The sequence below is a fragment of the Manis javanica genome, chromosome 12 (assembly GCF_040802235.1).
Source record: "Manis javanica isolate MJ-LG chromosome 12, MJ_LKY, whole genome shotgun sequence".
In the NCBI taxonomy this organism is placed as follows: Eukaryota; Metazoa; Chordata; class Mammalia; order Pholidota; family Manidae; genus Manis; species Manis javanica.
The window spans coordinates 10,411,316-10,431,840 of record NC_133167.1 but is presented as its reverse complement, the minus strand read 5'-3'; the positions used below and the strand labels follow the sequence as shown (position 1 = coordinate 10,431,840).

Here is a 20,525-nt window from a genome sequence, read left to right as displayed (position 1 = left end):
CTCACGCATGCTCTGTGATGAATAGTTTTCCCTTCTAACAACTGGGCGGGCAACCTGCGTCAGGCTTTCTTGCCTGAGATCAACAGGAGAGGATGCTGTCATTCAAGTTTTCCATGTTTATCAAATTGAATGTTTTTGTTTTGCTTTCGTTTTAGGGAAAACCAGGAAAAGACGGTGCCCCTGGTTTCCCAGGCACTGAGGTGAGACATGATGTGCCCCACTGATGTAGCAAAATCAGAGGAATAAGGGTTATGGGCCAACATAAGTAGTTATGGGCCAACAAAAAGCATGTGGCTTTTTAAACTCTGTTGGAGAATTATAGTTTTACACCCTAACTGTGCAGACGTCAATTGAGCACACTTTTTGTTTTTTCCAAAAGGGAGGTCAAACTGCCCCTGCCTCCTACAGAGGAAACTGATCTGTGTGGCCCAATGTCTTTGCTCTTTTCCTTAGGGAGCCAAAGGCAGCAAGGGCTTCGCTGGGCTCAGGGGTGAAGATGGCATTAAGGTAATCTCCCCCCTGGCATCCTGTCTTCAGCCTTTTTTAATTGGGTGGGTTTTGTCCGGCCTTTTCCCCTCATCACCTGAAACTGGGTATAAGGAATTGCAATCAGAGTTCACGAAAATGCCTTAGCCTATTAAGGAGAAACGAAAGACATGGCAACTTCACTTAAACACTTACACGGTGGTCTTGTGGAAAGATAATAAACTTTTTCTGTTTAGTAGAAGCTGGCTGACAGAACCAGTGGGATTTGAACTCCTCATGAGAAGGAGCTGGAAACAATTTACAGTTGTAGGGAGTTTGGGGTCATTCAAGGTCAAGCAAAGGCTGGACCCCCTGAGTCTCAACCAGGGTCACGATATGCTGTAAGGTCATGATCAATGACTCGTGAACTGTATTCTATATCACGTATTTTTGACAACATGTTACAGACATTTTCAAACATTTTTCAAATGGAGGTATATATGCAAATTGAACATTTATCTGTAATAATATCACTTCCAGTAGAATTCTGAAATGCCCTTTTGAGTAGGTAAGGGGGTTGGTCAGGTTACAGTTGGGACACTGAGAATTGCATGTAACCCACACCCTAGTTCTCCTGTGTTCCTAATCTGGGCGAGAACATGGGCGTGTGCAATGAATGTGAGCATCCTTTGAAGAAAGCAGCATGGAAGAAACTGAAGAACCACTAGAAAAGCAACACTCCTTCAGGATGTGGTTAATAGCCTTCCTGACCCAGATACGGTCCTCCAGGAAAATAATCTAAAGTCAGTGATGCCCTTTTCACTTTAACTCCGTTTCACATTACATTAAGATAATATTACTTTTGGCATCGATTTATTGCTTAACCGCTCATTTTGCCTTCTAATTATATCAAATATGTGAATGCCTTTGATAAATGTACTCATACTTTGTAACTGTTTCTCAACACAGGGGTGGAAAGGGGACACTGGCCCTCCAGGATTTCGTGGTCCAGTAAGTGCAATTAAAGATAGGATCAGTATAATGTTTGATCAAGTCCCTCAAAGTGTCTAAGAAAGTTTGAATCATTGTCCCTTATAAGAGATTTTACAGTATTTACCTTTTGGCAAAAAAATAGCTGTTGTCATTATTTGTCCATTTGGCAATGGAAAATATTTCTATTTGGTCCTGTTTGGCCTCTGGAAAGCACTAGTAGTGTCCATCCTGAGCTGTGGATAAGAAAACCTTTGTCTAAGACTTGGCCCATGGTGATCCCACACCCTTGAGTAAAGTACGAGGGCCACAGTGGAGGACAGCTGGGGCACGGAGGGGTCAAGGGGCCAGCTCCTTCTCTCTCCAGCTGCGCCCTGTTACGACAACTCCTGCAATTTCAGGCAGCAGAAGCTCGACCATGGGTTTAATGTAGGGCCAGCAAAGTCAATGACCCAGGCCAAGCTCTGTCTCAGCAGGCAGTCTCCCCTCTCCAGCTGGGACATGGATTTGACGTCTGTCAGCTCCCAACTGCAGGGTAGCCACATTCTATGTACTGTGACTCTGTAGCTAAATGAGATGAGTGAGTTACTCAGGCTCTGAGTTCTGGTATCCCTTCCTCTCATGTCTCCAAAGACAGTGTTTTCACATTCAGTGTGCCAAGCAGGGCTGCCATCACAATTGTGCAGGTTCTACAAGATTCACGGGGAGTGGGGGTGGGGGCCTGTTACACATTCAGTTCTCAGACCCCGTAGACCAAGTCATTTAACTCAGAGCTGAAGCAGGGTCCCAGAAAGCCACATCTTCACACCGCAAGTAAATGATTCAGTGGAAAAAAGTCCCAAATGCATCTATGGAGTCGCCATGAAGATGAAACACGCTCTTTCGTGAAAGTTCTGAGCCAACACTTGGCAAGGGCACACGTATGATTATGGTTTTATGATGGAGATTATTACATCATCATCATTATTATTATTATGAATTCCTTTTTTGTGATTTTTTGCATGTTGCTTAACCACAAAGCTTTTGTTATCTTTTACACAAGTCAACAAACTGGCCCTATACAGCATATGCAGAAACAAAACAGAGTTTTTAAAAACTTGTATTTCCATCTTCTTTTTTCCTTCAAGATAAATGTACTGAATTTCAAGTGAAATCTGTTTGCCAGTTGCACTTAAGAAGCATTCATTCACAGTATTCCTACTTTGCTGAATGAGTTTTAATTCTATAAAACTCTGCAGTTTCCATCAACTTCATTGGAAGTTCCTTTTAGGAGGTAGATGGTTAAGAACACCAGCAGTCAGTCCACTGAGCATGTGAGAAACAATAGTCCTTGGTTATTACAGGTCAGAGGTCCTGAAATGTAGAGAATTTTTTTGATGTGGGGGTCTCAACATGCTCCAAAATAAATTTAGTCCATGAAAACAAGCATTTTAAAAAGTTAAATGAAATATTTTTTGTATCAGAGTTGATCATATGTCATAATGTCATCTGCATGTCATCATATGTCCTAGGTCACTATTTTGTGAAATTTTCATTTTTGTACACATATTCACATATATAAACATATACATATACATGTGTATATACAAATGTGAGTGTGTGAGCTGGGTCACATCAAAAAATCTATTTCTAACTGAAAATCCATGAAATATATGATTATCATGATACCAGAAATATCAACATTTTTCTTCAAATTTATCCATTGCATATGCATGACTACCACATTCCTGCTAAAAACATAAACCTATGCATTCTGGAAAATAAGGCAAGTATTTTTTTGGCTAAAAAGAGGAAATTGAAGTGATTGCATTTGGCGAGCTACCCATGAATAACTATTCTTTCCCTTTATTTGTTCTTTTTCCTTTAAGACAGACTATTATGATGTGTACCAGGAAAAGGGAGATGAAGGAATTCCAGGCCCACCAGGGCCCAGAGGAGCTCGTGGCCCACAGGGTGAGAATAAATTTCTTCCTACACCATTTGCTGACCATGCTCATATCTTTCTTTCAAGGTGCTTATAGATCTAGAATTTGCAGGGGAAGAAAGGAGGTCTCCTAATTTTCATGGGTGCTGGTATTTTTAGGTGTCTCCTAATTTTCATATGTTCATATGAAAATTTCATAGGTGGAATACCATAAAAGGTCATTAAATGATCTTTATGAAGGAAAGCATGAAGTTCAAGTCTGGCAAGAAGATACTAACATGGCCAGAGGGCAGGAGTAGGGACTGTAAGAAGTCAGCAATTTCAGTGGGTGACAAAAGAGAGAATGGAGCCTGAAAAGCTGTAATTTGACCAAATCCACAAAAATAGTGACAAGAGAGAACTGAAGCCCTGGTTTCCTGACTGTTGGCACCAAGAATTTAAGTCACACATACTTATATGCTATCCCTTTTAGTAAATTGGAAAGGTCTAAGCCAATAGCTCTCTTCTCTGACTACACTTCAGAATCCCTGAGAACTGTGAACTACTGGCCACGTGAAGGTCCCATCGCTGGGATTCTGATTTAATTGTCTAGTGGAGGGTCCTGAACACTGGTAGAGTGTAAAAGCTCCCCAGAATATTTTCATGTGCAGCCAGAGTTGAGGAACCAGTGACCTAGGCAAATCATTGACATCAACAAGATTTCAAAGGAGAATTGTACTTAAGAGTAAAAATTCCCATTATATTTTAAGAAATGGGCAGATAAATATAAACACAGATACAAGTTTTTAAAAATCTGATATGTTTACTATAAATCACTCATGTGTATCAAAGAATTAGAACCCCATGCAACATTACAGCTAGAAGCAATTGATATGAGATGGAACACCAGGCCAAACTGCCGAACGTTGACAGTTCCAGCTGTTTGATTTTCTTGCATCTGAACCATCCTAGCAAAGTACCAAACACAGAGCAGGCTCTTAGTAAATCTCTGCTGAATTATTTGAAAACGGTCAGGTAGCACAATTCGTTTTTAAGTAGTGGATATCTAAATTAGTCTCTTCTCTGCAGTTTGTCTAAATAAATAACACTTTCTAATATTTATTTATGTGAGAGTAGAGAAAAATATTTATTGGAAATTATTACTATATTATCACGTAAGATTTCAAAAATGGGGGAAGATGACTATTTATATCTTTGTCTGCAATTAACTGCTGTTCTGTATTCATAGGCCCCAGTGGTCTCCCTGGATTTCCTGGAAGTCCTGGTATGTACATATTTCTCAGGGTACCCATAGAAATGCTATTAAAAGAAAAATACACTGCTATCTAGTAAGTTTACACTACTTACATAACATAAATGTTTCATTAATTGCTATAAAAGTGTCCCCAGCTTCTTAATTGTTAACTTTGTGACTTAAAACATAAAAGGGAGTGGCAACTGACAAAAATTGATCTAGAAGTGCTTTTACTTCCCTTTACTTCTCACACTTCTTAAGTGTGAGAGTAGCTTTGGTGTATGAACAGAAGCCTTGAAACGCAGAGGAGGTACAGAGACAGAAAACAATCATTTATAATAATTAGGTTGGTTAAAAATGACAACTTTCTTAATGTATCACAAGTTGCAGAAAGGTACATAAAATGACACTTTTTCTGTAAGGTTTTAAATTTCACAATATATTGTTTACGGATACAAAGACAATTCTGGAAAGTGTAAAAACACCCATGAGTCATTAGGGTGATTGCTTCCTGAGAGAGGAAGAATAGAAGCGAGAATGCAAGGTCGCCAAGAATTAACTTCAGTGGCTTCAATTACAACTGTAATGTTGTAATGTGTCATTTTATAAAGGAAACAAAACTAGGAAAACAAAATAAACCCCACCATTGATTGTATTTTTCTCTATACCATGTTGTACATTTAAATTATTTCATAATTTTGAAAATGAATTAGATTAAGCAGACTGAAGAACGGTATGGTATAATTCCATTATAAAAAAAATAGATAAGTGAATAAATATTTTGTGTATACTTGCATGTGCATGGAAAAAATACACATCAAACTGTTTCACAACGGGTATCACTTGAAGGTGGAATGGTACAAAAGGGTATCTAGAGGTCTGGCCAAAGATTAAGGGAGACTTCCATCTCCCTGCCAGGCCCCAAGTAATGACTAGGTTCCTTTCAGAAGCCAGTGAGTGAAAATTACAAGGCTCTCAAACAGGCATCAATCAGAGGGATTTGCCTTTGTGCCAAAATCCTCACTCTCAAAAATCAGAAATAATCAGCTATTACCCTTGCTGGTTTCTCAGCCATTTGGTGGTGAGGTCTCCTTAATGGTTACTGTTTGCAAGGCAGAGATTTCAGACTGTCCATCCTCACACCCACGATGCAGGAAGGACACTGGTTTTGTACTGCTGGGCATAGCTCCTCTCCCAGATTACTGCCTCCCCAGCCATGCCCCTTTAGACCTAAGACAACTGGCAGGAATATGGTCCATTATGACTTTGTCATCTGGGACACAGAAAGGTAGACATCTTCTAGTCTCTAACAAAAAAAAAATTATGAAATAGCATATCCTGAAGAATTTCTCATGATGTCCTTTCATATAAAAAGACTACAGTGCATCCCAAACTATGTTTCAGTCCCTTGTAATGACTTACCTTGTGGGAATGGAGCGTTCTGAGCCTTGCTGTACTCCGAGAGTTCAGTGAGGCCCCCGATGAAGGAGGGAAGATATTCACTTTTTGCTTTATATGCCTCTTGAATGCGCAACTTCTATAAATAAGAATATATCGCTTTTTGCAATTGAAAAATAAACACACACTTATCAGGCAAAAATTCAAAATACAATAAAATGATTGTTTTCTTCAAGGGTCATCAAGGCCTGGCCTCAGAGGAGCGCCTGGATCACCCGGCATGGAAGGAAGGAAAGGGGAACGAGGACCCCCGGGAAGGAACGTAGCTGGGCCTCCTGGGTCCCCGGGCTGTCCTGGTTCACCAGGCCCTATAGGGTCACCAGGACATCCAGGACCGCCAGGTAAAGATGCCTAATAGGGCCCCTTTTGTGCACACTTCCCATGACAGATATGTGCAAATCAGGGGCAAGGAACCTTACAGTGTGGCCCTCAGTCTGTATGAATCTGAGGAGTCATTTTGTGCTGCTGTTCATTGTCTTAAGTGTCTGTGGAAGCGCCTCTGGTGGGATGACGCCTCTGCAGGTGCAGCAGAGCTGCAGTCTGAGTTCCCCAGGGGGCAGAGAGGGAGGCAGGCACAAGGCCACAAGCAGGGAAGGGGTGTAAGTTACCAAGTTGGCTGAGGCCAAGGGCAACTGCTTGCTCAGTCCCTGGAGATTGTCATCCAAGAACTGAACAACTTGGTCTCAGATAATCTGTCCCAGGGGAGAAGGCAAGAATTTATCCACCAGCTTTTATTATTCATGCATCAAAGATATGTCTCACAGGTCCGAACTAACCCCCACACACTTCCAGGCAGTATTGACATAGTTGCCAGGGCATCCCATGCCTTGGGATCAGCCAGGGAAGCCCTAGGGCAAAGGGCTTAGAGGTATGCAAGATGCTACCAGGTGAAAGTAGGTCAGAGACCCCAGAGCTTAAAGTATTGGGCAGAAGCTGTGATGCAAGCATCCTTTCCTTTCCAACCACCTACAGAGCCATTTAGCATCTACGTTGGCTGATTGGTACACACAGCCTCATCAACATACAGGTCACTGCTTGTATGGAAAGACCTCTCCTGGAAGGGACATGGAAAATCTGGTGATTTATACTCAACTTTCCTAGTAGCTTTATGAATCTCCTAGGTGTCAGGGATTTTTTTTTTTTTTAGGCAGGGAAGGGTTTATTATTTATTAAAAAAATATGACTATAAACCTAGAAAATCCAAAAGAATAATCAGGAAAAGTCTTAGTGTTAATAAGGTAATTCAGTTAAGTGTCTGGTTATATAAACAATGTTTAAAAAATAAATAAAAGCTTTCCTTTAGGCTAACAGTAATTTAAGTAACAATCCCATTCACAAAAAGATGTCTCTAAGAACTCTGTCAAGCTATGGTGTGGCCCTGTGTGGTAAACAAAACTAAACTAAACTAAAACTCTTCACCATGTGTTAGGGATTTTGACAGTTTCTAGTCCTCCAAGTCTTTTTCAAGATGCATAACTACTATCCTCATTTTAGTGACAGTAAGCCTGAAACGCACAGCACATGTAGCTATGAACGGTAGGCCAGGCTCTGGACCCCTGCATCCCTGCAGCAGTCCAGCTCCCTCCCATCACACACTGTCCTGCTTTCCTGCCTTCCCTTATCTAAGCAACACCTGGCTGCCCCTCAGTCGCAGCTTCAAGTTCAAGTCCTGCACCAAGTTTTCACTGTGCCCACGTCCTGGGACACTCAAGCTTATCCTGACTGTAGAATTTTTCAGTTTAGACATTGCCTTCTCTTTACCAATTTTCCCACCACACTCAAAACTCTTTGAAGTCAGGGACTGTGTCTCATTTGCTGTTTAAGCCCAGCGTGTAACACAGCGGGCTAGAATATTATAAGTACACAAATATTTGTTGAATTAAATATGGAGTATGAAAATGGATAGGTCTATATAAATGTGTAACATATACAAATGTATAAACGTGTAAGTATACCTATACATCCACATTAAGTATAAAACTGCTATCAGATTTTACTGTTTCAAAATATCTATGCAGTCATCTTAAAGATGCAGACAACTGGATCACAAAATGGGCATTCCTTTCATGGTCAAGCAGACATAATACAAATACACCACCTTCCATCTCAATTAAATGTATCCACTGTTACCCTGTTGCTCTAAAATTTGGAGCAGCTATAGGTACTATTTTTAAATATTTGATCTTGTCAACATTGCCTTCAATCTATATGTGAAATGACAAGACCAAAAATGAGATTACAGAACACATTTTAAAAGAATTAGCTATTCACTATAATAACAGAAGAATTTATGGAAGACAGAATTTGCTGAAAAGTCCAGATCCTGACTTAACATTCATGGGCTGTGGGCACAATGACAAACTCAACTGTTGTGAACTAGCCATGAGGAGAAAACAGATGATACTCTGAGTCGGAATGTTTTCCCTCAGTGTGTATTAAGCCTCCACAATATATCAGGAAGACACAATGTATCCATGATACACAGAAGAATGATATTTGACTCTTTGCCTAAAAATACTAAAGGCATAGTCTTGGAGTAATTGAAAAGTACTGAATTATAGCATGGCTTGATTATGTGATGAGAAATATCATATAATGAGTTTTCAACAAACCACTGCATTAATATAAAAAACTATCACATGTGTGTGCTGTGAAAGGAAACTGGCCCACATGCCTTTTCAGGCCCAAATAACCTTCCAAAGACTCAGCTTCCAAAACAAATACGGGGGGCATGAATATAAAATAATACATACTACTAAAACACTTGCTAATTGGAAGAAAACAACACTTAAAGAAACAAAAACTAGCTTTATTGTTATCTTTTCATAGGTGGCATCGTTTTTCGCAAAGGTCCACCTGGAGTTGGTGGATCTCCAGGCCGTGTAGGGTCTCCAGGAATCCCAGGAGTCGATGGGACTAAAGGTTGGTTCAGTCAATAGTGTGAATGAACCATTCTGATTGTCGTTATTATCATTGATTTCTACCCGACCCGTGAGATAACAAAGATCCCCAACAGCAGACAGGGATGGCTCCTTTTCCAAAATAATTACCTCAAAGTCTTCATTTACCTGTAAATCAATCATTTAGTTAGCACCAATGCAATAAATCATTGGATATTCCTAGAATGTGAGTTTTATCCTGCACTCGAGAGAAACACTGAAATAGATATTTTATACTACTTTCAGGATTCTCTCTCTAAGTAAACATTAACAAGCTCAGATAAAGTGAGTAGATATAACAGATGCATGATTTTTTTTATTAACACATACAGTGTCTAGATAATTTTCACTACATGAAAAAATTGTAAATGTAATAAATAATTGTGTGATTGGACAATCTGTCCTGTCTGCAGACTCACTGTGGGTTTATGAGTAATGCAAGTCATGCTTTCATTGCAGGGGAACCAGGCCTTCTGTGCACACAGTGTCCTTGTGTCCCAGGGTCTCCAGGTCTCTCAGGATTGCCAGGGTTAGATGGCAGAAAAGGAATCCCAGGTACAATTTGCACACAAGTGTTTTGGCAGGCATGAAAGAGTCAGCTCAGTGGGTGGCAAAAAATGCATCAGGTTGTTGGAATTGTGATCTGGTTTACATGAACTCAGAGATTTTCAAAATCATACTGTATTAACATAAAGTAAGATAAAATTCCACAAAACTGGCATTTTTCCCTGTTCCATTTTAGTCACTGAATTCTAGCAAACTTTTCTGTTTTCCAGTAATTGTAAACTCAAGTAGAGGGTATTAGCAGGTAACTTGGAAAAGTGAAGCAACTATACTACACACATACCATTTTTTCTTCCATAAAGAAATTTAACTCTCTCCCATTTTTTTTCTCAAAAGACATGACTCTTCTCAGTGCATTTTTTGTGTCCCCATGTTTGATAGAGTCATGGACAAATGAACTGTTTCATATTCTTCTGAAGGATACAAGTACAATTTAAAAATATACCCATGGCCTCCATGCCAGGGACAATAGAGAGTGGTGAGGACTGTGGAAAACTGGATGGCATTCTGAAAGGGACCCTTAGGCACTCAACTCCAGGCTAATATCATTTTGCAGCATTTTAATATGTGTGTTCATAAGTGTGTTAATACATCTTCCAATTCTGCATAAGAAGAAAGAAATTAGGATTTTTATATCAAACCTCATGTTTTAAAAGTATTGGCTACTAAATCGATTTCTGAATGAAAAAAACACTTCATAGGCCAATATTCTGAGAGCTAATTAGAGCATTTGTCACGGTGCTTGTTGATCTTTGTGCCAGACCGGGCTCTCCGGCCAGCATGTTCCCCCAGGCTGTCACCACCTCTGCTGTCTCCCTCCCCCTTCCTCATGTGTAGACCTGGCCATGAACAAAACCTGCAAGTAGAAAAAGTCTCTATTAATTGGGTTTCTTTTTCCCTTGTGCCACTGTGCTGGCTACCCAGGCCCCTCATGTGGTACCACACACAGTTCTGGTTCTGCTGTCACCGTCTTGGTCTTCAGACACCGTCATCAATTACCTATCATTGACCAATAAGAGAGCAAGCTATGGAGCCCTTAGCCAGTGTGCTGGGCACTGTTCCAGGTGTCCTCTGTGCCTCCATGCCTGATGCCTCACATCAACACCAGATGTAATCTGTCATCAACCCCCTTTGACAGAAGGGGACGTTGACAGGTGACAGCTAATAAGCGGTAAAGCCTGGACTCAAATCCAGCCACCCTCCGCCAGAGGCATGCTCCTGCCCTCTACCCTTGCATCCCTTACCTGCTGGGCCAGGGGCTGCCCTTCGAGGCAAGTGAATCCAAAGATCCACCTGGCTCATTGATGAGGGAATATGCACGTGTGTAACCACCCAGCAGGCCTTGGCATTGCCACAGAATCTTGGGGAGCTGGGTCTCAGTCTAAAGAAAAAGGCCAGTGGTGGCAGTTGGAGGCACTGTGGCCAGCCAGGAGAGCACGTGCATTCGGGCAGGGGTCTTTGCCACCGTCGAATCCTACCCACTTCTCCGTAGCACTTCGAGCCTGTGCCTTCCCTGCACTGGGTTCCCTGAGGCTGGCTTGAGAAGGAAGGAGAGGGCAAAGGGCGGCAAGGGGGACTCTTCCTCAGGCCTTCCTACTTGATGCCTGCTCTCTGGGGGAAATGTTCTATTAAAGAAAAGCTAAAAGGGAGGGAAAGAGGGAAACATTTTTTCAAAAGCAACAATAATTTTCCTACATTCCCCTCGTGTGACCCCCAGCCCGAGGGTCGAGTGCATGTGAGCTCCATTGCTGTCTCTTCCTTGGTTTCTCTCCATTTGGCACATGACAGGTATGGTGCAAAGATATATAAGCAGCAAAACTGTTTGGATTACTATAAAAAAAAAATATCCTGGCTCAGATCTCACAAAAAATAAAATCTGAATACACATTTGTCAATAAATTGACCTGTCATTACCCAAAAGATCTTCCAAAGGGACATCTTTAGAGAGATTTAAATACCTCTAGGTGGTATATGATTATACAGCAAAGGGCAATTTAGCAACAGATTTCTGAAGTCTTAAAAAAGTTTGTGTCTCTTTGTTCTTATATTTACGCTTTTAGGAATTTATTGTCAAGGAAATAACTGGATACTTTTGTAGAATTAAATCATGACATATTTATCATAGCATTGTTTGCAACAACTGACGTTGAAAAAAACAATCTAAAGGTCTAAAGAATAGTGGTTAGCTGAATAAATGATGGTTCACCCATAAAATAGGCTACTATACAACTTGCAACCATTTCAAGTGAAGCTGTAAATCTATATTTATTGGCATATATACTTTGTATGATTCCAAAATAGTATATATACATTAGTCCTATGCCTTTATGCATATAAAATTTTATGAGTAATATGCATAGAAATTTTAGTGAATATTGTCTTCAGGTGGAAGATTTTTATTCCCCTCTTTCTGTATAATTTTTTCACACTGAGTATGTATTACTTTTACTATTAGGAAAAATAAATGTATCTCCTTAAAATTATAAAGACAAGAATTTTAGGAAGCTAAAATTTAAGAGTTCTTGTTTTCTGACATTATCTCTTATTCCACTTCTGTACTCCCATTATCTTCCTGCACTGTATGTTTTGAGATAGAAATTGTTTTTCTTTCCTCAGAAGAAAACACCCTATTTTCTTCACCGCACTAGCCTGGCAACTCAGAGTTGCTGTTCAATGAATACTTAATAATTCACTGCTTTGCAGGAGGACAAGGGGCAGCTGGCATTAAAGGAACCCCAGGGTCCGCAGGAAGTGCAGGTCTTCCAGGATTTCCGGTAAGAGTTCACAGCTTTAAAGCTTTAATTCTGATTTGGAAAATGAAGCACTCTGGGTTGTACCTCACATATTATCAGTGTGGTGTCTACTTAATATGAAAGCACTTAAATAGATAGTTGTTGATTAAGTGACTAAATGAATGATGTATGAATGGATAAGTGAATGAAGGAGTGCATTCATGATCATTTAACATGATATCAGAGACAGAAGGGAGATCAGTGGTTGCCTAGGGCTGAGGTTGGAAAAAGGGATCTCTGACCTGCAGGTGGATGTGAGGACATTTAAGAAAGTGATATGTTTGCACACCAGATTGTGGTGATTATGGCATAGATACATAAATTTACTAACAATCATTGAACTGTATTCTGACAATGGATAAATTTTATGATATGTAGATTGTACTTTAATATAGTTGTTAAAAATCATAATTTATCATAATGAATCAGAAAGTTATATGGGGGTAAATATATTTAAATCAAATTATCCATAGATGCATGTTAAAATTTACTAATAGTTTAACATAATCTGGATTATGATGATGGTTGTATCATATTGAACTATATTATTGTGCGTGTTGCATTGAATTGTGCTAACTGAATTCTTTTCCAGTTTTGGAAGCAAAAACACAAAAGCTTGAAATTATACTGTGGGCCAAAGAAAGTGTCTGAAAAAAAAATCCATGTTCATTAAAATTGGAAAGTACTTGTTAACTATTTTTTTTTAATTGACATAACAGCAATTGTACCCAGATGCAGTGCAAACTCATTTCTGTACCACCCCAGGGATTCTCCGGTGCTCAGGGTGATCCAGGACTCAAAGGAGTTAAAGGTGAAGCATCACAGCCAGAGGGACAAGTGGGTGCCCCAGGGGACCCGGGGCTCAGAGGGAGTCCTGGAAGAAGGGGCTTAGACGGAATTCCTGGAGCTCCGGGGGCAAAAGGATTACCAGGACCTAAAGGTGAACCGGTTGGTATCTACCTTTCAAATAATTCAAATTATCCACCCTATAGAGGAAATACCCTGAAGACAAACGGTGATTTATTTTCAAAAAATTGTTGACCACCCAGCACAGTTCATCCCTCCAACTGCAGCATAAGGCATCATCAAATGAGCAGTAACAACCCAAGCAAATATTTATGGTATTTTGACAAAATTAATTGGTAGCACTCAGTGGTTTTTTAACCCAAATAAAATTCTACATTGACAATGACCTTGTCTCATATACAAGCTCCAGTTCCACGTTTGTATCAAATAGAGAAGTTCAGAAAATGATTAATAATGGAAAAATTTAGTATTTTCGGGGCGATGTTCTTTCTTCTAAGTAAAAATAAATGCATAAAAAAGGACAGACTGTCTAGGGGCAGAGTGGTCAAATAAAGAGATCAAATGTTGTGTCATTTGCAGTAATTTAGTGAGTGTAAATTCAACTTACCAGGATCTAGGTTAAAGTGTCACAGAGTCAAGCCGTTAAACCTTCACAGGATATTACAAGACATTTGTAATGCCTGCTACTCAGCCTGCTCCACAAAATACCAGTTTTCCCAGAGCTAATCAGTGTTACCCAATTAAAAGGGTCCTACCTGGAACAGGGAAATTTGGCAAACAAATAGAAAGATTCATTTACAGGCCCTTTAACATCAGAATATGAATTTCAACTCCCCAAGATGTAGGTATGGTATGCAGGCTTTTCTAGACCTGTTGGACTACGAAAGACTTTTTGGCTGGGGGCAGCTAGCAGGGCCAATATCACGTAGCCCCTCCTCTGGCGAACTGCCAGATAATAGTTGTGCTTATGGAGGAGCAAGGTCTAGAATTCTTTTGATCCAGTATTGATACAGATGTTCCCATTTGCATCTCACTCATTTCTTTGTTAGTTCTGGCAAAGATGTTCCAGAAGCTAAGTGAGAGAAAGTCAAGGTGATATGCAGAGAATCTTCCCTGCTACTATAAAAGAAAGAAAAGAACCGCATAGCTGCCCAATAATACTGAGCAATGAAAAATCCAAATTTATCATTTGGGGCCATGTTGGGCAGGAAGGAGGACTTTGATTATTTTCAAATCCCACTTCTTAAACAAATACAGCTCATTTTCAAAGTTACGGCCTATGAACTTGTTTTTGCAAAAAGACACTTTGTAAGAAAAAAGTTACCACAGATAGAATATTTCCTTTGTAATGAAAATGGCTGGTGGAAACCAACGAAACAAAGGCTTGCTGTCCTGGTTTGATTTCAGAAATGTGCCACTAACAGGAAGGTCACCTCTACTGCCATTTGAACTGTTGGCTGACGTGAACTAAGTTTTCGGGGCTCTTATATTACGTGAGGCATCCCACTGTAAGACATCTCAAGTGGGGCTCAGGAGAGCTCCAAGTTAATGCAGTGTCGCTGAATCCTCAAGGGCACAAAGCAGCAGACTCCACGCAGCCCTCTTAGTTTACTAATAATTCCCTTCAAATAACAACTGCTTTTTTATTCACGATCTTTGCACTGACTTCCTATTCATGGTAAGATTAAGCTGTGTAGGGAGACACGGGACTGAAACACGATCCAAACATATTCCTATTGTCACAGGCCCTGAGTGGTGAGAAGGGGGACCGGGGTTTCCCAGGGGATCCTGGCACCCCTGGGCCCCCAGGACCTGCGGGACCAGCTGGACCACCCAACTATGGACCACAGGGCGAGCCTGGTCCAAAGGGCACCCAAGGAGTTCCTGGAGTCCCTGGACCACCTGGAGAAGCCGGTTGGTTAGTTTTCTTTCCAGTCCTTTTTCTTCCGTGGAGTGGATTGATGTTCCCAGAGCGAGTGAAGCTCCCTCAACACTAATGAATGTATAGATACTTGCTTCTAATAAGTTGAATATATCAGCTCATAGACACTAAGAAAGAACATCTAAGACATATTAAAGAAAATTCATTTTTCCCTATTACTGATCAATTCAGCTGAAATTTCCTAGGATAGTCTATACCATTACTGACAGAAATATATGCACTGAATAAATCCTAAGGGACAAGTCAAGTCAGTTATGATAAAGGTTTTGGGAGGCCAAAACCTATGAAACTGATCTTTGAGAAGCCTTTTCTAGGCCTCAAGGACCTACTAATGTTACTGCAAATTTGTTCTTTTTGATCCATAATTCAATAGACGGTTTATAAGTAAAACTGCAAAATGCGTAAGATAAATGGAGAGAAATTGTCTGATAAATTTGAAGTCCCAGTAACTTTTGGGACTTAGTACTGAACATAGTTCCTGGACTCAGGAGAGATATGATCCTCAATGTTTATCTATGGCAAAGAACATGCCAGAAGATGAGAACTGCATGTTACTGACAGTTTTAAACAAATTGCACTATGGTCATTTTTTACTTCTAAAGTCACTTCGAAGGGTGAAACTCAATAAACTAGTGGTCCCCAAATCTTTTTACAGCATCCCTCATCATTAAAGATTTTTGAGTGCCCATCTCTATTTTATTCATATATATTATAAATTGTATGCATGCATTCTGTCCACACATGAATGTTAACCTTATTTTATTATATATATATATATATATTTATTTATTTTTTATTTTTATTTTTTTCCTGCACCTTACTTTGAGGCTGTTATTCTAATCCAAGGATTGGCAAACTACAGTAGTCCACAGTCCAAATCCGGACCACTGCCTGTTTATGCATGATACCACAAACTAAGAATGGTTTCTATATTTTTTAATGATTGAAAAAAAAGTTTGAGTCAAACTCCATGACACGTGAAAATTATCTTAAATTCAAGTTTCAGTGTCTGTAAGTAAAGGTTTACTGGCACACAGCCACACTCATCCATTCATGCATTGTTTCTGGCTGTTCTCACACTTTGAAGGCAGACTTAAGTAGTTGCAATAGAAGCACAAACACTCAATTACTTACTGTGTGGCCTTTACAGAGATCTTTATTGAACCCTCTTCTAATCCATCATCAAAACCTCTTTTGTTCTAAGTGTGAATCCTTAGTGAAGACTCCATTGTCATAAAATATATTACCATGAAATTTTTCCCATCACACTACTGTAAACATTTTTTCTATAAATATATGAATATATGGATAATACTAATCACTAACATGTTTTTGATGTTGTCCGCTGTGATCAGAACATTATCTCAAATCTTTACCAGCTGGGTAGGCATTATTTCCCTAATGACATGAGACCATAGAGAGTTTAAGAAATGAACCCAAGTTCACAGATTTATAAAAAGCAGGGCCAAGATTCAAGCCCAGATCGGCCTGTGAAGCCACACTGCATATTTTGTTCAGTACCATTCTGCCTACCTGTGAAACTAATCACCCAAAAAATATTCTACCAGTATTCACCAACAGTTAAGCCGAATTCCGTATCATCAATAACTTTTAGAATAGGCTCCCTTTCAACAAATCAGCACTGAGTTGCACTATTAATTAAAACAAGGCCTAGACAATAATAGATGCTTTATAAATATTCATCAATTGAATAAGCAAGTTTCTATGGGCTGGTCATCTTTAAGCCAGTTTTGAAGGCTGTGGAAACAGAGACATTTTCATATTCCTTGGGCTGTTTATAAACCCTTTGTAATCATGTATTGTCCCTTTTAACCAAGAAAAACTTCAATATGCACACCCATCTTATGATCGTAAATTTTCTTAAGGTCCTAAGGGAGAATTCAGTGTTTCAATACCAGTCGCAGGGCCCCCAGGACCCCCAGGACCTCCTGGCCGCTCCGGCCCCCAAGGTCCTCCTGGTAAGTAACCCCTTTGCCAAGTCTGGTGTCAGAATAGCGTCAGGTGGCACCCTGACTCTTCTGGAAAAATACTATCCCTGTTATATGGAAAAAATATATTTGTTGGCTCCAAAAAGGAACACAGACCAGAGTCCTGTCTGATGACCAGCCAACACGCGTGGGGCTTGCTGTGGTCCTTCAAGGCCATGCAGATTCTTCCCATTAGTACTTCCGATTCCACAAGAGAATTGATGTAATTACCTAAGAGGAATTTGACAACAGAACCATGTTTGTGGATTTTTGGTGGGGGAAGCTATGTTTGCCAGTTAACCAGGATAGTTCCAAAGAGCTTCTTCCTTTGAAAACTTAACTTCTCTGTCAACATGATCTAAAACTTAATTTTGCATGCATGGAGGGAGACTTGTATAGTTTAAGATACGTAAAATATTTCTTTTTAGGACTTAAATTATGATTAGCTTATTGGCTAAAATGGGGAGAAAGTTGAAATGGAGTATACAGTTGGGTTATGTTAGAATTATTTCTTAATTACCAAAAAGGCATGGGAAGACACAGAAACTTAGATGTCTTGTTTTATGGCAATAAAAGAAAGTTGCTGATGTGCATGTATGTGTGTGTTTCAGGTATCCCCGGGTCCAGAGGAAGGTGTGGTGATCCAGGTCATCCTGGGCCTGATGGTGAACCAGGAATTCCAGGAACTGGATTTCCTGGGCCTCCTGGACCTAAGGGTAAATTAAGAAATTTTAAAGCATGGTTCACTGTGAATATTTAGAAAACGTAAAAACATATAATGAATAACTGAGGAAATGTCCATAGCATTCTTTAAGATGGTGATTTCTAACTGTCATAAGTGGGAAAAAACTCTTACCATGAAGTTAGGCAAAAGGGCAGAACTCACCAATTTATGTGATCTCATCCCAATCACATTTTTAAGTGCAGAGAAAAAAAACACAGGAGGGAAATTCACCAAAATGGTAATAGTGAGTCTTCTTGATTGTAGGATTATGAGGAATTTTTTCTTTACTTAGTATTAAATGTCTACATTTCTTACATGTATTCCTTCCTTCACTTCATGCATTTCTTTTCTACTTAAAAAAAATGAGCTACTAAATCACAAATAACTGATTTCCCTGTACACTCCAAAATAAATGACAGAAGTTATTTTCCTTTAGGAAAAAATGCCATTTCCCATCAAACCCTCCAAAGAAATCCAGTTGTTAAGAGCTTAAACAATAACCTGAGGCTCCCCACTGACAAATACATCAAAGTTCTATACAGGAAAATGTATGAACAATCGCAGTCCCTGGGTTATCACATAAACCTTCAGATTTTATGATCATTTCATGTTTGTTCAACAGTATTTAAAGTGTTTGTCAAAGTATAATTCATTTTTTGGTGCCTCATCTCTTAGATTAGTATGTCAGTAATGTTTATCATGTATCAATTCTGCCCAAATATGGGAATATTGATCTCAATTCCTGAGTATTTGAAATGAAAACATAATCACATTTCTCAGATGATCCCAAGAATAGCTTCAACTCCTATTTCTTGGATTTCTTCCCAGTGATCTCTGAAGTAATGCATCCCCTGGCCCATATTTTCACGTAGTCCCTCTTGGACCCTGCATTAAGAAATTGCATCCCAGCTTATAACCATAGGGATTCACCCTCTGGAAGGGAACTATAAACTGTGGGAACCAGAACGAGCCTAAAAGTCCCTTGAAAGTACAAATGCAGAATCTCCCAATTGCACCTAATGAATCCCATGAATTAATGGTGCATTAAAAATTGGTCAAATTAGGGGCATGAAGGAAATCTCTGAACACAGCCTTTCCTGACCAGGGCTTCCTCTTTTGGACCACAGAACAGAGAAAATGATATGTGTGACTCCTTTCTCAATTCTTCTGTTATAAATGCATAAGAGAGAAGTTAATTCATTACATTCAATGGCATTAGGAAGTAACTCTCTTAAGCAACCTAGGTTGAGAAGATCTACCTGGGTGTATTGAGCTGGAAATGCTTTATATCTTGATCTGGTGCTGCTTTAATGGATATATACACATGGAAAAAGTTCATTTGACTGTACATTGCATGTAAAAACTGATGTCAAAAATATGTCAGCCAAATGGCCAGCCCGTATCAGAGGCTTAAAAACTTGCTGAATCAAAATTGTAGCCATGCTAAACAATAAATATGGAGACGTCAGTTTTTAAATTGGGAACCAATGCTGATTTGGAATTGAATTTTTTTTTTATTGGAAACTTAGCAGTTGACTTTTTCATAAAAACACCTCTAGCTGCTTGCCTCATTAAAAACTTTAGACAAAGCGAGAGATACTGCTCAGAATCTTTAATAAGACTAATCCTACAACTTTTTTATTATTTTTTCTTTATAGGAGACCAGGGTTTCCCAGGAACAGAAGGAGCACCGGGTTGTCCTGGAGAAATGGGAAAGCCTGGGTTACCTGGACAGCCAGGCCTCCCAGGGGCCAAGGTCCGTAAGAACTAAAACATAGACTGATGTGGGAAAGAGGAAGGACAGCACAATTGGCCAGGCAGGATCCTCTTTGTGTAGAAAATTATCAGTATATTTGTAGATGATGAAGATGTTAAATATTTTTTAAAGTTTCTCTGAACCTTCCCTTCCTTTTAAAAAGGAAAATAGAAGGTGTTAGAAGACAGGTGTACCCTCAGAAACAGAGTATTTAAAATGGGACAACTCTAAAAAGAAATGTGGATAACTGTGAGAAACACAATCAAAAGAAGAGACATGTAGACTGTCTGCAGAAAATTTCACAGTCTTCTGAAAAAGTAGAGGTTACATATCCTCAAGAATTATTAGGCATAATTTTGTAGGAAAGTCAGCAACTTTCTATATGAAAAAAGGAAAGTTGATGGAATGGTGGTGGCTGTGCAAAAGAGATGATTTTCAAGTAAATAGCCCTTAAGACCAGTCAACAGTCAGTGAGGATTTGGAGGCATTATACAGCAAAACTAACATAATTTCTATACTTTAGGGAGAACCAGGAGTAGCCGTGCATGGAGCCCCAGGAATGCCAGGTTTTCCGGGAGAAAGAGGCAATTCTGGGGAAAATGGAGAAACTGGACTCCCTGGACTTGAAGGTCTCCCTGGAATTCCAGGAACTGGAGGGCTTGATGGACCGCTAGGTACAATAGCAAGTGTGACTATTTTTCTCCACCATGAGCTCAGCTAAATGCAGCAAATTGAGGATTTTTGTGCTCTAGGGGTGAAGGATTCTTCTCAAACTTCTAGTTCAATAAAGAGAATGCATGCGGCCTACTTGTTTTTCCATTCAACATTGCTAACCTGCCTTTGTTTCTTCTTTTCTTCCTTCTCTCCTTTTCAGTGAGTGTCTTCTACAAAAAGTATATTAATGGTATTAAATACAGGCTTGATTTGGTGGGGAAAGTTACA

General features: G+C 39.6%; 1 protein-coding gene across 1 annotated transcript in view; it reads left to right on the top strand.

Moving 5' to 3' along the window:
• Positions 1-20,525, top strand: part of COL4A3 (collagen type IV alpha 3 chain) — a 118,764-nt gene that overhangs the window by 70,910 nt on the left and 27,329 nt on the right. Inside the window, exons 16-30 of the mRNA XM_036997842.2 lie at positions 156-200; positions 454-507; positions 1,435-1,476; positions 3,324-3,408; positions 4,608-4,643; positions 6,248-6,412; positions 8,901-8,993; positions 9,470-9,565; positions 12,278-12,348; positions 13,132-13,314; positions 14,919-15,087; positions 17,002-17,094; positions 17,715-17,819; positions 19,486-19,583; positions 20,107-20,257. Coding sequence (XP_036853737.2) covers positions 156-200; positions 454-507; positions 1,435-1,476; positions 3,324-3,408; positions 4,608-4,643; positions 6,248-6,412; positions 8,901-8,993; positions 9,470-9,565; positions 12,278-12,348; positions 13,132-13,314; positions 14,919-15,087; positions 17,002-17,094; positions 17,715-17,819; positions 19,486-19,583; positions 20,107-20,257 — 1,486 coding nt within the window. The remainder of the gene's footprint in view (positions 1-155; positions 201-453; positions 508-1,434; positions 1,477-3,323; positions 3,409-4,607; positions 4,644-6,247; positions 6,413-8,900; positions 8,994-9,469; positions 9,566-12,277; positions 12,349-13,131; positions 13,315-14,918; positions 15,088-17,001; positions 17,095-17,714; positions 17,820-19,485; positions 19,584-20,106; positions 20,258-20,525) is intronic.